General features: G+C 44.1%; 1 protein-coding gene across 1 annotated transcript in view; it reads left to right on the forward strand.

The window, feature by feature from the left end:
• LOC124545616 (L-dopachrome tautomerase yellow-f2-like) overlaps nt 1-16,669 on the forward strand; it is a gene marked incomplete at its 5' end in the record, with an annotated part of 55,094 nt that overhangs the window by 18,331 nt on the left and 20,094 nt on the right. Inside the window, one exon of the mRNA XM_047124564.1 lies at nt 12,569-12,821. Coding sequence (XP_046980520.1) covers nt 12,569-12,821 — 253 coding nt within the window. The remainder of the gene's footprint in view (nt 1-12,568; nt 12,822-16,669) is intronic.

The following is a 16,669-nucleotide window of genomic DNA, read 5'->3' on the forward strand; positions in this document are numbered from 1 at the left end:
TCCACTTAGAGTCGTACTTGCCTTCAGATTTTTTGACTATACAATTGTATTTCCGTCTCATCTGAGGTAAGTCCCCATGTCATGTCTGCCCACTCATTGCGTACTTGCTCTCCAGAGCCAGGCTCGACTTTACAAAACTTTGCCTCTCGCATTATTGAAGACATTTTATAATCTAGGCCTAGCGTGCAAGTTCCTAGATTAATGTTAGATTTGTGACTTTTGTTTGCACTACAAATTCGTGCAAATCTCTGCCTTAGCAGATGGCAATATATTTTAACAGTGCTTAGCGGTAGTCGCGTTTACTGATTTGCTTTGTACCTTGTCCATAACACATGAGGTACCTTGGGTGATGTACACCCTGCACTCATGTTGTTTAGTAAATTATGATTGAGCATATTTCAAGATCGGTATAGACATAAATACATGAAACGACTTATACACTATAATTTCGAATTTCATAAGTTGCATTACTACTACAGTTCAAAAATATTCATGACACACTAATGAAAAATTCTTTCATCGTTACATGCTGTTGACTTTTTTTTTAAACATTTTTTTAAAGCATTTTTAAACATGACATTTGTAAAATATTCTTAAACCTACGTTCATTTTTTTTTCAAAATGCAATTGCTTAAAAATACTATTATTCCTTAACGTCTACAAAATTAAATCGCACTAATCTTGTGTGCCTCATTGTCTTTAAATGTTACACTAAAATCTTAACATTTACACACAGAAAAAAATACACTCTAAACTTAACCTACTACACATATGTAAACGTTGCTCTACTGAGCGAACTTCTTTAAGTCTTTGTATGGATAGAGTCCTTTAATCTCTCCCGATTCTACGTCACCCAACAAATAGCTACATCCATGTGGTATGTCTATGATTTTGTAGGGCCCGGCATACACCAGTTGCCATTTTTTATTCTTTTTCGCTAACAGAGATGACTTGGGATGAGTCCTTATTAGAACCAAGTCACCTGGTTGATACACTGTTACCTTCTTTATTTTCTTGTCATGCTTTTCCTTTCGGCGCTCCGCGCACCTCGTTAAGTTATTTAGAGTCTCAGCTATAATTTGTTCGTGAGGTACAACTTGTCGTGGTACAGTTGGTAATGGTGACAGCCAGCTGTCGGTTTCATTCTTTCCAAACATGACTTCTAGTGGAGTATAACCGGTGGCTGAATGTGGCAATCTATTATGGAGTTCCTCAAAAGTCGAAACGTATTCTGCCCACTTGGTGTGGCGATTCGGAATGTAAGTTCTCATGAACCTGTTCAACTCTTTAAAGGTACGCTCTACAAGACTGCTCTCCGGGTGAAATCGAGCTACAAAAATGTGTTTAACACGTTGCTCTTGTAGAAACGTTTTCCATTTGAGACCAGTAAAATAGGTGGCATTATCGGATAATATGATCTGTGGTTTGCCAACATTAACAAAATAATCTGTTCGTAATTTCTGAATGAGGGGTGTGGCCGTTGAAGCTTTTACAGGATACAATTTTAGAAATTTGGAAAAGGCATCATATACAGCAAATACATATTTCACACCACCTCTGCCAGTGGGCAGTGGCCCTAGAATGTCAACAGAAACTAGTCGTAATGGTTTGTTAGGAACAACAGGATGCAATTCACTTACAGTGGGCAGATTTGTAGGTTTCGTCCTTTGACAAACTACACATGTCCTTACAACATTCTGAATTATTCTTTTCATATTCTTAAAATGACATTGTCTTGCGAGAAGTGCTCTACATTTTTCAATACCCACGTGTCCCCACGAAAGGTGCACGTGCCAGATTAAATCACTGATACATACTTCCGGTACACAGATACACCACAAGTCCGTGTTAACATCCTTCCGGTAATATAATACCCCATTTTGCACAGAATAATGGCTACCTATCTGATTTCCACCCGAAGATAGGAGTTCTCGTTTGACTTTTCCCCAAGCTGTATCTTCGTCCTGCAAACTAGGCAGTTGCTTGCACGTCTGCAGGAACTTTTTTCGACAAGTAGGGTCTTTCACAACTAAAATTTTGTACTCTGTTGCCTGTTCTAGTATTGTTGTTAACTCAGGCAGACCTTGTGGCAACCGTGACAAAGCATCAGGCACTACGTTGTCACAACCCTTTATATACATTATTTGAAATTGATATTCCTGCAGAGCCAGCACCCACCTAGTCAACCTGTCGTGCATTAACTTGCATGTCAGCAAAAAACTTAAGGCCTGATGATCACAGAAAATTTTTACATTTTTTCCGTACACATAGTATCTGAACTTCTTCATGGCCCATACTACTGCTAGTGTTTCGAGTTCGGTGACTGTATATGATCGTTCACAACTTGACAATACTCGGCTTGCGAAACCGATTATTCTTACGTTCTTGTTTCCACCATCCTCATCGATTTGAAATAAACACGCCTCTAGTCCGACAGTGGAGGCGTCTGTAGCAAGGCAAAATTCCTTTGACATGTCAGGATGTGACAGTAGATTAGCATTTAGAAGGGCTTGTCGTATTTGCTCAAATGACTGCTGGCACAGTTCATTCCATATCCAGGGTGTATTCTTTCTCAACAAGTTTAACAGGGTATTATCATTTAAAAGCTGGTCAGGTATGAATCGTCTGAAAAATGACACTAGACCCAGAAATGCCTTTAACTGTTTCTTGGTTCTAGGAGGAGGGAAGTTCTCAATTGCTGCCATTTTCTTCGGATCGGGCACAATACCTGTAGGTGATATTACATGACCAAGAAATTTTATTCTCTCCCTGCCAAATTTGGATTTTGCGAGGTTTGCTGTTACGCCTACCTCAGAAAATCTTTTTAGTACGCATCTCAGCGTGTCCATGTGGCTTTCCCAATCGGGAGTAGCTATTAATAAGTCATCGACATACAACGTTACTCGGTCCAACAAATCTGGTCCTAATACTTTATCGAGCGCTGCAATGAAGACACCTGCACTAACATTTAATCCAAATGGTAAAACTTTAAATTGGTAACTTCTGCCGGCAAACACAAAGGCAGTGTACTTTCTTGATGATTCAGTTAGTGGGATTTGCCAATACGACGAACGCATATCGACAGAGGTCAGATATTTAACTCCATAAAACTTCTGTATCTGTTCATCCAGGTTTTCTGGTCGCGTTCTGACAGGTACAATTATTTTGTTAATATCGCGCGCATCAAGCACGAGACGTATACTGCCGTTCGCTTTCGCTACGGCCACGAGCGGACTGCTGTACGGGGATAGAGATGGTTCAATTATCCCCCAATCAAGCATTTTTCTTATTTCCTTCGTAACTGCCTCCTTCTTTGACCACGGGATGGTGTAGTTTGCGTGACAGAAAGTATCGTGAGGTACCACTTCGATGTTATAGGTGTAGCCCTCGATAACACCGGGTTTTTCCGAAAACACATTCTCATAATCTGTAAGTAGCTGAGTCAATTCGTTTTGTTGTGCTTCCGTCAAATGTTCTGACTCCCTAACTTTCATGGCTATCAGTTTCCTTTTTTCCTCTCTGTCTTCAGTAATAAACTCCTTATAACATGCTTGTCTTGTACTTAAGTCAGAATATAAATTCATTACCTGTATTCCTTCGAATCTCGTTTGAAAGCTCCGGCAATATTTACCGTGCACTTCCCGTGTCCTCAACAACGGCAAAACTACACGTCTATCCTCATTCATAAGGCTTACTTCCCCGCACAAGAGGTCGATTTTTGCGTCCCTCTGGCGTAAAAATTCCATCCCCAGGATGCAAGCAACACCTAATCCCTTAACTACTAGGAACGAGCTTTTCATTGCTTCATTTCCTACCGTAAACTCGACCTGCACCTGGTGCTTTATGATATGAGATTGTGCACCTATTGCACCTGTAACACGACAATTCTTCACTGGCAATACTGGTATTCTATTATTTTGACTCAAGTACTTGTAAAAATTTGCGCTCATGACATTGGTTGACGCACCGGTATCGACTATTATGTGTATTGGTGCTCCATACATATCTGCTTGCAATATAGCCTGCACAACACTTTTGTCGGTTCGGTTACATGTCTGCGGTATGTCTACAAGTTCCTTTTCTATTTTTGTTCCTTCATTGTATCTCAGCATACAAAGTTTATGGCTGTCATCTGTGAATGTGCCCTCACTACACCATCCTGCAGCCAACAACGGAGAGCGTATTGTGGCTGTCTTTAGTTTAACGGATGAGCATTAGTGGGTTGACAGTTGTCTGTCACTTCCACTAACCTCACATTGTGGTTCTGGTTGTTGTTGTTGCTACTGTTGGGTTGGCCGCCCTGCCTCCCCGATGGTGTATTTTGATATTGTGTATGGCTCTGGTTTTGCGGTGGTCGGTTGTAACTTCCTGACATGTTCTGTGATGGACCTGGGTTGGCGTTCCATTGTGGCGCTGTGTTTTGTTGCCACTGTGGTGTCGGTTCGTTACGACCACGCCACTGGTTTCGGTTGTTCCGCCATTGCGGATTGCCGTTACCATTATATCCATTACTCATGCGTCCATCATGATGTCTCTTTCGATTTTCACGATTATAACCGTTGCCGTTATAACCATTGCCATTGTTTGTGCCTTGATTCTGTTGCCGGTGCTCTTGCCTATTCCCGTTACCATTTGGTACTAAGTTACTACCGTTACTGTGGCTGCTATTGTAATCGGCTTTGTGTTGATTATAGCCTGCATGGTTCCACTTGTTTTCGGTTTTCATATCTTCGATCAATAGGTCAACAGAATCCACTATTTCCATGAATTGTTCTATATCGTATTCCGGCACATTGATGAAATATCTTTTAATTTCACTGGGCAACTTCATTTTTATTAATCTGATTATGTCACGATCGGACATTGGCTCGTCCCAGTACCTGGTTTTGTTTATATACTTTTCGAAATATTTGCGTAACGTTCCCATCTTAGGATTGTACATTTCTGGACTGTACAACTCCTTTCGTAGTCTTTCTTGGACGCTATCGGACCAGAATTTTTGCAAGAATGCACCTTCAAACTGTTGCATCGTTAGACATTTTTCGGACACGTCGGTGGCCCACAGTGCCGCGTCACCTTGAATAAAGGAGACCACGAACTGTATTCTTTGTCTTTCCGTCCATGTCCTGGGAAACACATTCCTAAAGCTCTTAATAAATACAACAGGGTGGACATTTCGTTTTTCGCTATTGAAGGGTTGGAATGTCCTGTGTTTTATTACATTGTCCTCTTTTTTGCATATCTGATTGCTACATTCTGGGACATTCATCACTTCGTGATGTACGCTGCACGGTATCGCATGTTGTTCGTGCTCATAATTCGCATTAGGTTGCGGTTGCCCACTCGCACCCTGGCTACCGTCAGCGTTATTATAGTAATCAGTACGCGGAGTCGGATTCATGATCTGTCCGCCACTGTTTACATTGCTTTCCAACGCAGACAGTCTCCGCGCGACCTCCTGTTGCCAATTTGGCAACTCCGCAGTCACACGGGACTTAATCTGTGTTAATTCGGCATGTAGTGCGGCAGCGCTGGCGTCAATATTTACACTCGCGGCCGCAGTCGCTTGTTCTACGGCTGTTTTTACATCGCTTTCAATCTTTGCAGATATCTCGCGATCCTTTACTTCTAGCCATTCATTTAATTCTTTTTCTACTTTTTGAGCTTGCACTTTCAAATATGCGTCAATACTTTTCCGTGCATCTATCTATCCACGCGGTTGGTTAAAGTCTGGACATTGTCTTCAAGCCTAGCCTGCGATATCTGTAATTTTTGCATCTCTCCGGCTAAGCTTTGCACAAGATCGGGTATTTCTTTGCACGCGTCCCGCATCTCGGCAAGTTCGCTTTGGATCCTATCTAGTTTCGCTTCATTGCGCTGCTCTTGCTCACGTAGCATCTGAGCCAGTTTCTGATCTCTTTCCCTATCTCTTTCTTCTAACCTGCGCAGAAATTCTGCAAATGGGTCTGCAATCGGTGAGCATACTGGTGCCCCGCTTAATCTAGCACTCGATTGGCCCCCCTGCCCAGGCAGTGGAGTTGTTATTCTATTCCCATTCCGCTGTGGAGCGTCATTCACCGTCCACAGATCCTCGCCCCCCGCTCCGGAAATTATGTTATCCGAGGCGGTGGCTTGGGACTCGTTTACATATTGCAAATGATCCTCACTTTCCATATTAACAGAATTTTGTTCTTCTGGTACGGATGCTTTAGGTTGTCCTATCTTACCCATACTAAATTCACTTTAAGCCACTGACGAATCTTTAACACTGATACACACACGATTAATTATCCCCTCCAAAAATAAACACATAAATACACAAAACACCGAAGGTATCTCATGTGCATATGGGTTCGATATTCCGCACAGAGCTACACAGGATACTTGCACAATAGGCCTTACCTTACTTATTTTTCTTTCTCGCAATCCTCTTTCTTTTCTACACTTTTTCCTCTCCAGATCTCCTCAGGGTGTGGTTTTGTTGTTGTACATGTAAAAGAATTCATACAAGCATTAATATTTTACAACAATTAGACACATACATAATTACATTCATTACAATAGAATCATATTAATCGGGCCCCAAAGTTGCGGCGCCAATCTCGCGTCCGTCGGTCGTCGTAATTTAATGTATATATTATTATTGTTATTATTATTTTTTGATTGTTGCCGACTTGCGTGGGGGGCCTTCATAAAAATGATATTTAAGTTGAGCAATGTAATAAACTTTTCATATAAATTTCCTCGGCTGGTCAGTTGACGTTAAAGCAAAAGATCTTTAGTTATTAATTACAATTGCGGCCCACACACGCGCGAGAGTATTTTCTTACCTCCGTTAACCATTGTATTGTAGTCAGAGTCCTGGCTCTGGGTCTCGGCTATGGTACTGAAAATAAGAATCTTAAAGCTAAGTATTTCTGCAACTTCGTGCGGCTGTGGAGAAAAATTGATATTATGCTAATAGCGGGCGAGTTTTCAGCTTCCGTTAAATTTTCATAAGTTAATATCGCCACGTAATGGCGTCGTTGGCTGCATCGGCCGCTGCGATTGTTGAGCTGTAAATTACTTGAATGCAGGTTAATTCAAGGAAGGCGGACATGAAATCGGGATCACCTCTTACAAATTAAAAGTGCACAATAAATTTAAATCAGTATATTATATGCTTAACTCATACAAATATGCTTACATTCGTCAGCACACGCAAGATGTCCCTCTAGACACATTCAAGACAAAAGAGGAAGTAAGGTCGACTAAAAAATTAACAAAAGAGTGTAACTGGGCGTCTCTTTAGATCATTCTGTCATAAATTATTTCTTTGCAATCTAAACCTACACAGAGAAATTATTATTTTAAGGCTACATGAAAAAAAAAAATCTCTTACAAATTATGAATGTCTTCTTTATAAATAATTTAAAGTCTTTTCGTAATATGGCACTGGGGACGCTATACGGCTATGCCTTTTATATATAGAGACCGTTATGTAAGCACTGTTTTTCTAGTTTAGAGTTAATGTTTACTCCCTTTATTTACTTTTCAACTTTTTGCCTTTGTAATTAAATTACCACTGCACTGTCAAGGACAAAATTTAATGTGTATTTTTGCTCCATTTTACATGAGCAGCATATTTTTACTGTGCTGTTTAGAAATATTCTAACTTCTTTGACGATGATAATTAAAGTGTGGTGATGGCACTGCAAACCTTAAATTGGTTAACTAAATAAATTGATCTGTAGAACATACACAATATTGTGCCTTTCATTTATATATAATAAAAAACATAACATGTCGTTTTTGTTGCACAGGAAAAGCAGTGCCCGAAATGTTGGAATATCTTCCATCATAACAATTAACGCAAGCACTATAAACATATATGCACAAGAAGAAAAACTGATATGTCGAAAATTTTAAATCATTGTTGGTTGATAACAAAATTCACTGTCTGAATTATCTCAAATCTCTATTGGAATTCAAAATGACAGAGGGAATGATCTGGCTACCAAAAATGTTGTGAGTTAAATTGACTGAAAGATTAATATATGGAAACATTTATATTTATTTATATATTGACAACACAAATATCGTTCTCGCGGCCTGCTTACTGGGCATGAACACCACTCAGTAATTGGAAAAGTAAGAAGGAAATGGACCATCTCACCTCACCACTCGACTAAGTTAATTATCCATGAAACAATGTGTGACAAATATGAGATCGATAGAATGTGTCAGTCACCCCACCTCATTTGTTTCACTGCTGGTTGACAGACGGCAGTTTTCATCTTCCGTGTTCTGTGGTTCAAACTCCTTTATCTGTGCTGGCTGATTGCCGACCTAAATTCTTTATGGTATAGCCTGGAAGCCAATGCAATATTGCCGACCCAGCGATGGAGTCTGTTGTCTGCAGGGATTATTTCACACAAGCGGTGACAGTGTAGTACAGATATTTGGATGCTGAGATAAGACGACGAAGTGCAGACAGATGCTTAAAGATTCGAGCATCAGGCAGCAAAGAGTGTTTATTTAGTATGAAGTGGAAAGTGACGATTGACGTCAGAATGAATGCAGTGATCTGGCTTAATGTCTGAAGACTCACTCGACTATAGTTTGGTGTGCTTCCACAAGGCAAACACATTGTCTCTCTTCTCCTGTCCGATTCCTCTCTCTCTGTATTGCTGGCTCATTGACTGATTCACTTCAGGATGACTGATGGATCTCTGATTTCTCGTGTCATTGATCACTCACTGTTTATGTTTGCCCGCTTGGCTACCCTCTGCCGCAGTGTTGTTACTGTTGTGTCTAGACAAGACAGCCCAGACACAATGAGAGGAAGCCGAAAGGCACGCGCTCAAACTCACGCAGGCTGGCGTGAGGTCTGAAACAGGATACGTAATGAATGCTATAAAGAAAAGTACGTAGCTTCTGGAATACTTAACTTTAATCCACATTTGTAGAACATCGCTCTTGATGATACATTTAGAATCTCAATATCAATTGAACACGGCGCCTTGCTAGGTCGTAGCAAATGTAGCTGAAGGCTATGCTAACTATCGTCTCGGCAAATGAGAGCGTATTTGTCAGTGAACCATTGCTATGAACGTCGGCTGTACAACTTGGGCGAGAGCTCGTAAGTCTCTCTAGACCTGCCGTGTGGTGGCGGTCGGTCTGCTATCACTGACAGTGGCGACACGCGGGTCGGGCGTATACTAATGGACCGCGGCCGATTTAAAGCTACCACCTAGCAAGTGTGGTGTCTGGCGGTGACACCACATTTACCATGATTCCCCACTCTTTCCGCGAGGGTGCTGAATTTTCCGTTGTACATCTTTGTCATTGGTGGGATCAATTTACTATCCCACTCAGTGAACAAACGATGTTAAGTGACCACGCATCCCATACTTCATACAAGATTAAGATTTCGAACTTTCTATGGCTGGCTTGTAACCTGGAAACTCCTGCATTGCTTTAAGGTTTGCCTCGTTGTGGCCTTATCCAACTCTGACTGCTGGGCTCTTTGAGTATTGCACACCGCTAGGATTTTCTCTGCATTCCAAACTTATCAAGAACGTAGAGAGACAGCAACAAACTCACTTGCTTCTCTCACCTGTCTCCAGATGTTTGTGAGTCGACAGCATCCCTCTTGCTGTTGGTCAGACTTTAAACGGTGCAACCGAATCCAAGTGTAGCAAACACTTTGGTTAAGAGATCCATATCTGGTGGTGGCTTAGTCACCCCTCATACCCTGAGTGCCTTGCAGCAAAGTATTACAAATCAAAACATTTAAATAAAATGCACAATGCATGCACACTTCTTTGACACCAGCTGTAAACAGCAAAGGAAACCAAGTATAACATCGTATTTTGTCTAACAGTTACCATGCACTTAAACATTACACTCATTTATGAAACATCTACTGCAACTTACAATCTCCATGTGTTACAGAAACTATAATATAAATGCTAGGCACTGGGCGATCTCCAATGTGTACACGTGACATCGAAGGTATATCAATGTCAGCTTCACAGCAATGCTCTGAAAACGTCGTGCTGTACTTGATCTGCTGCATTTTCTTACAAGCCTTGATCCACAATCTTTCCCTTGCACTGCTCTTCGTTAACATATATACGTATGAAGCAACATGCACCTATATTCAGAATTGCTCCCAAACCCCAAGATCGATTTCAACCAAATCTGGGACATAAACAGCTAGCTACATTAGTATCAGCACTGTGGGCTCCTAGCTCCATTAGGAGCGCAGATAAGGACAAAAATGTGTTTTTTCCGACACATGCTGTACAGACTGCCCTACACAACAGTCATATTTAGCGGGAATAGTGTCGACCTGCCTTATCGACCTGCTTTTGGGGGCCCTTTATGTCAGAGGCAAAAAAACTGTTTTCAAGTTCCTGACATGTAGACTGCCCAGCACGACATGCATGTTCTGGGAGTAGTATTAGCTTGCTCTATCAACCTGTTTTATTGGGGCTATACTTGTGGAAAAGGATGAGGTGCATAGAGGAGCAAAGCAGCAGAGAAAAGGTCAGTTGTAAACATAAAGCAGTGAACGAAAAAATCGAAACACTTAGACTGTATTTAAACCAAAAGTATTAGTTTAGCTGCACCGTTTATATGTAAAAAGCTATCTGAGCATCTGTAAACTAAACGAGTAACCATTTCCATGCAAATTTTTGAATTCATTTCGATGAATAACACTACAGTACAGATATTTGACACAGTGTTTTTGGCCCTTCTAATATGGCTAAGTGAAATAATTGTTGACTTCGTGATTACTGGGCTCTGCATGCTGCGAACATGCAAGGAGTACAGCTTAGGCTCTGAATATAATGAATTACTTGTTCTGAAAACTTTCCGATTATTGGATGCCACTGTATTTTTTTTTTTTTTTCTACACACACAATGAGCAATTTGAATATTATATGAACAAAACTTCTTTCTCATCTGCATACATGTTCTATTTTTCCGCTAGCGCAATAACATTATTCTTACAGGGACAGGGGTAAAGGTCGCAGCAAGTATATAGTAATTTGTTAATTTTAATTGTTCAGTGAATTCGAGTGTTAGGTAAAGGAGACGATTAATCAGTCCAAGGTACACTACGGGCCATTAAAATTGCTACACCACAAAGATGACGTGCTACAGACGCGAAATTTAACGGACAGGAAGAAGATGCTGTGATACGCAAATGATTAGCTTTTCAGAGCATTCACACAAGGTTGGCGCCGGTGACGACACCTACAACGTGCTAACATTAGGAAAGTTTCCAACCGATTTCTCATACACAAACTGCAGTTGACCGGCGTTGCCTGGTGAAACGTTGTTGTGATGCCTCGTGTAAGGAGGAGAAATGCGTACCATCACGTTTCCGACTATGATAAAGGTCGGATTTTAGCCTATCGCGATTGCGGTTTATCGTATCGCGACATTGCTGCTCGCGTTGGTCGAGATCCAATGACTGTTAGCAGAATATTGAATCGGTGGGTTCAGGAGGATAATACGGAACGCTGGACCCCAACGGCCTCGTATCACTAGCAGTCGAGATGACAGGAATCTTATCCGCATGGCTGTAACGGATCGTGCAGCTACGTCTCGATCCCTGAGTCAAGAGATGGGGACGTTTGCAAGACAACAACCATCTGCACGAACAGTTCGACGACGTTTGCAGCAGCATGGACTATCAGCTCGGAGACCATGGCTGCGGTTACTCTTGACGCTGCATCACAGACAGGAGCGCCTGCGATGGTGTACTCAACGACGAACCTGGGTGCACGAATGGAAAAATGTCATTTTTTCGGATGAATCCAGGTTCTGTTTACAGCAACATGATAGTCGCATCCGTGTTTGGCGACATCGCTCGAACGCACATTGGAAGAGTGTATTCGTCATCGCCATACTGGCGTACCACCCAGCGTGATGGTATGGTGTGCCATTGGTTACACGTCTCGGTCACCTCTTGTTCGCATTGACCGCACTTTGAACAGTGGACACTACATTTCAGATTTGTCACGACCTATGGCTCTACCCTTCATTCGATCCCTGCGAAACCCTACATTTCAGCAGGATAATGCACGACCGCATGTTGCAGGTCCTGTACGGGTCTTTCTGGATACAGAAAATGTTCGAGTGCTTCCCTGTCCAGCACATTCTCCAGATCTCTCACCAACTGAAAACGTCTGGTCAATGGTGGCCGAGCAACTGGCTGGTCACAATACGCCAGTCACTACTCTTGATGAACTGTGGTATCGTGTTGAAGCTGCATGGGCAGCTGTACCTATACACGCCATCCAAGCTTTGTTTGACTCGATGCCCAGGCGTATGAAAGCCGTTATTACGGCCATAGGTGGTTGTTCTGGGTACTGGTTTCTCAGGATCTATGCACCGAAATTGCGTGAAAATGTAATCACATGCCAGTTCTTGTATAATATATTAGTGCAATGAATACCCGTTTATCAGCTGCATTTCTTCTTGGTGTCGCAATTTTAATAGCCAGTAGTGTACTTGTGTCTAAGGAAAGAGGCAACGTGCTAAGATGCAGCGTGGCCTGGTTTGTCCACAGGGAAGAGTACGGCGCGGCGGTCGCCTGCGCTGCGGCCCTATCCCAACTGGGAGACGAACCGGCTGGGCAGGGGGCCCACCAGCAGGGGCAGCGCACCGCGCATCACCTCCACCTACCGCGTCTGGGTGGATCCATGCGACCGCCTCTGGGTCGTCGACACCGGGCTCGCCGATCCTGGCAACGGCACTGTCGTCACCATCACCGCACCGCAGATCCTCGTTTTCAACCTGCTCAACGACCGGCCCATCTTCAAGTACAGTCTTTCTTCTTTTTTTCCTCATTGGTCTTCTGATTTGATGCAGTCCGCCACGAATTCCTCTTCTGTGCCAACCCTCTCATCTCAAGGAGCAGTTGCAACCTACATCCTCAATTCTTTACTGGATGTATTCCATTCTCTGCCTTCCTCTACAGTTTTTAACCTCTGCACCTCCCTCTAATACCATGGAAGTTCTTCGCTGATGTCTTAACACATGTCCTATCATCCTCTCCTTTCTTCTTTTCAGTGTTTTCCATGTATTCCTTTCATCTCCGATTCTGCGCACAACCTCCACATTCCTTCCTAATCAGTCCACTGAATTTCCAAAACTAGTCTGTAGTATCATGCCTCAAATGCTCCCATTCTGTTCTGTTCATATTTTCCACGGTCCATGTGTGCTGTGCTCCAAACGTAAATTCTCAGAAATTTCTTCCTCAAATTGACGCTTATGTTTGGTTCAAAGGTTCAAATGGCTCCGAGCACTATGGGACTTAACATCTGTGGTCATCAGTCCCCTAGAACTTAGAACTACTTAAACCTAACTAACCTAAGGACATCACACACATCCATGCGCGAGGCAGGATTCGAATCTGCGACCGTCGCGGTCACGCGGTTCCAAACTGAAGCGCCTAGAACCGCACGGCCACACCGGCCGGCTATGTTTGGTTCTAGTAGACTTCTCTTTCCCGGGAATGTCCTTTTTCCAGTGCTAGTCTGCTTTTCATGTCCTCCTTGCCCCGTACGTCATTGGTTATTTTGCTGCCTAGGTACCAGAATTCCTTAACTTCGAGTGCTTTGTGATTCCCGATTATGATGTTATGTTCCTCGCTATTCTCATTTCTGCTGCTTCTCGTTACTTTCGTCTTTCTTCGATTTACTCTCAGTCCATATTCTTCACTCATTAAAAAAATTCCATTCAACAGATCCTGTAGTTCTTCTTCACTTTCACTGAAGATAGCAACGTCTGACACCTTTTCTAACCTGAGCGCTTCGTGTTTGGTCTTCCACTCTTATTTTTCCCTCTTGGATCTTGTACACACAGTACGTTACCTGTCTTTCCCTAAAGCTTAGCCGGCCGCGGTGGTCTCGCGGTTCTAGGCGCTCAGTCCGGAGCTGCGCGACTGCTATGGTCGCAGGTTCGAATCCTGCCTCGGGCATGGATGTGTGTGATGTCCTTAGGTTAGTTAGGTTTAAGTAGTTCTAAGTTCTAGGGGACTGATGACCACTGATGTTAAGTCCCATAGTGCTCAGAGCCATTTTGAACCTAAAGCTTACCCCTATTTTTCTCAGAAGAGACTGTGTAGAGCGAAGCGTCTCTGGGACTCTATTATTAAAGAGGCAGTGAAGATACAGGTCAGTGATAACCTGGTCAACCGCGATGGCGGCACACAACTCAGCACCGCACGGAACACAACATTAGCGAGAACAAGACGAGAGCGCACCGTTGGAGGCAGTTCGGTGGCGGTGGATCGAATAAACAGGCCACATCGAGACGAGACGCCAGGACTCGACGCCCGCAGCTGCCCCCCCCCACCACCACCACCCGCTGCCGCGCCGATTCCGCTAGCGCCTAATTGGCACCGAGGATGCAGAGAAACCTGTGCTCCAGCGGCTATAAAGATCAGGACGAGACGTGAACCTGACACTCGCTGAGTGGCACTGAAGGGTTGAGCTTGCTCCTCTTTCTCGCGCACTGTCAGCCTTAGGCCCCCGCTTGCACGGGAGTACAAACAGAAGTGTTTTAGGGCTCAGTTTTTATTAAAACACTGACAGGCACTTGCACCGAGGTCTAGCAGCTCAGCAGAACAGCACTTGGGAAGTTTTGCATGGCGTCGCCTGACAGCAGAATTGTCGTGTCTTCTCGTCGAGGTGGTGCCTTGGAGTGGCGACGGTCTCTTTCCGCTGACGACACGAGGCGCATTTTCTTGTTGCCGCTGGCCGCGCCGCCGGCCGTTTCGAGTGCTTCGGCTACCTCACAGTTAGTCTCTGCTCCCCCCAAGAATAGGGAAAAAGTAGGCCAGGACCTGGAAGCAGGCCGCGGAGCCACAGAAAGGCTTTCCGCAGCCTCCGTCCAGAATTCCGCGTCTACCATCGTTCTCCTAGGGTCAGCAATGCAACCGGAAAACCCAACGGTGACAACTAAAGTTGTAACTGACAATCACCTGGCAGCAAACCCCCTTTCCGCTCCAGACATGGCAAACACACGCATATCACAAAGAAATACTTGTTAGTATTTGCGATCCCCCCCCCTTCCCCCCTAGACCGCTCCTGCTTGCCAACGGCCAAAATCGCCTCGCCGAACACATCCTCCGACTAAGTGGCAAGCAGATGTCCCGTCAACCGACCAAAATCCTTCCCAAACGCGCAACTGCTAACCAACCCCCTACCCGATCTCAGTTCCTCAAATCCCTGGACTCAAGTCCACCTCATCAAAACAGCGGCGTGCAAGGAAGGACAGGAAGGAGAAGCACTCAGCAGCACTCCACCACCCCCACCCCAACCACTCCAGCACACTGTGAGGAACCTGCGCCTCGACAGCACCTTTCGTCGGCCTGGGAGGGGACCAGGAAACAACGGCAATGGAAGGGAACCACGTAAACGGGCAAGACTCGGACGGTTTCGTGCTGGCGAAGAAAACCTTTCGCCACCCGAGGCTTCCGGCGGTTCGGGGAGTGGGACCCACCCCGAACAGGTTTCAGGCGGTGGCTGATGAGCCAGAGACATCACACGACACAACACAAACCCAAAACCATGTCACCCACCACTTCCCTCCGACTGTCGCAGAGTTTACCCAGAACTATGAGGAACTTTCGAGATGCTAAAAACAGAAATCGGGGGAGGCAGTTTCCAGGCAAAACCTCCTGGTGGTGACAAAATCAAAATAACAGTAGGCACACTTGAACACTACACCACAATCAAAACACTTCTTAACAACAAAAACATACCCCACTACACATTCCCCACAACAAAGACACGTAACAAGAACATTGTGATCCGAGACCTCCCGAGGCGACTGTCCCTCCAGGCGATCAAAACAGACTTGACTGCCCAGGGGTACGTCGTCAAGGCGGTCCAGCAGATGGGCAACACAGGGAGCAAATGGCCCCTATATCAGGTCACACTGCCAGATATCCCGCAAAACAAGAGGGAAATACAATCCTGGCTGTCCCTGTGACGACTGAACCACTGCGCCGCAAAAACAAGATGGTGCAGTGCTTCAGGTACCAGGGCCTGAATCACACTGCAGCACACTGCACCATGGCAGTAAGGTGCAGAAAATGCGCCGAGGCCCATGACACAAGGACATGCACACTAAAACACACGGACCTACAAATAAGATGCGCGCTGTGTGGTGAGAAACATGACGAACAGTGTGTGGATGGCGAGAACACCAAGATGTGAATATATGGCAGTGATAAAAGTGGCCGGCCAGTGTGGCCGAGCGGTTCTATGCGCTTCAGTCTGGAACCACGCGACCGCTACGGTCGCAGGTTCAAATCCTGCCTCGGGCATGGATGTGTGTCGATGTCCTTAGGTTAGTTAGGTTTAAGTAGTTCTACGTTCTAGGGGACTGAAGACCTCAGGTCTTAAGTCCCATAGTGTTATGTGCTGCGAATACATAGAAAGATACATCCCTTATCATTTAGCTGCAATATAACAGGTCAGCAACTGGAAGCAGTTAATTCCATAAATTATCTGGGAGTACGCATTAGGAGTGATTTAAAATGGAATGATCATATAAAGCTGATCGTTGGTAAAGCAGATGCCAGACTGAGATTCATTGGAAGAATCATAAGGAAATGCAATCCGAAAACAAAGTAAGTAGGTTACAGTACGCTTGTTCT

Source organism: Schistocerca americana, chromosome 8 (genome assembly GCF_021461395.2).
Source record: "Schistocerca americana isolate TAMUIC-IGC-003095 chromosome 8, iqSchAmer2.1, whole genome shotgun sequence".
Lineage (NCBI taxonomy): Eukaryota > Metazoa > Arthropoda > Insecta > Orthoptera > Acrididae > Schistocerca > Schistocerca americana.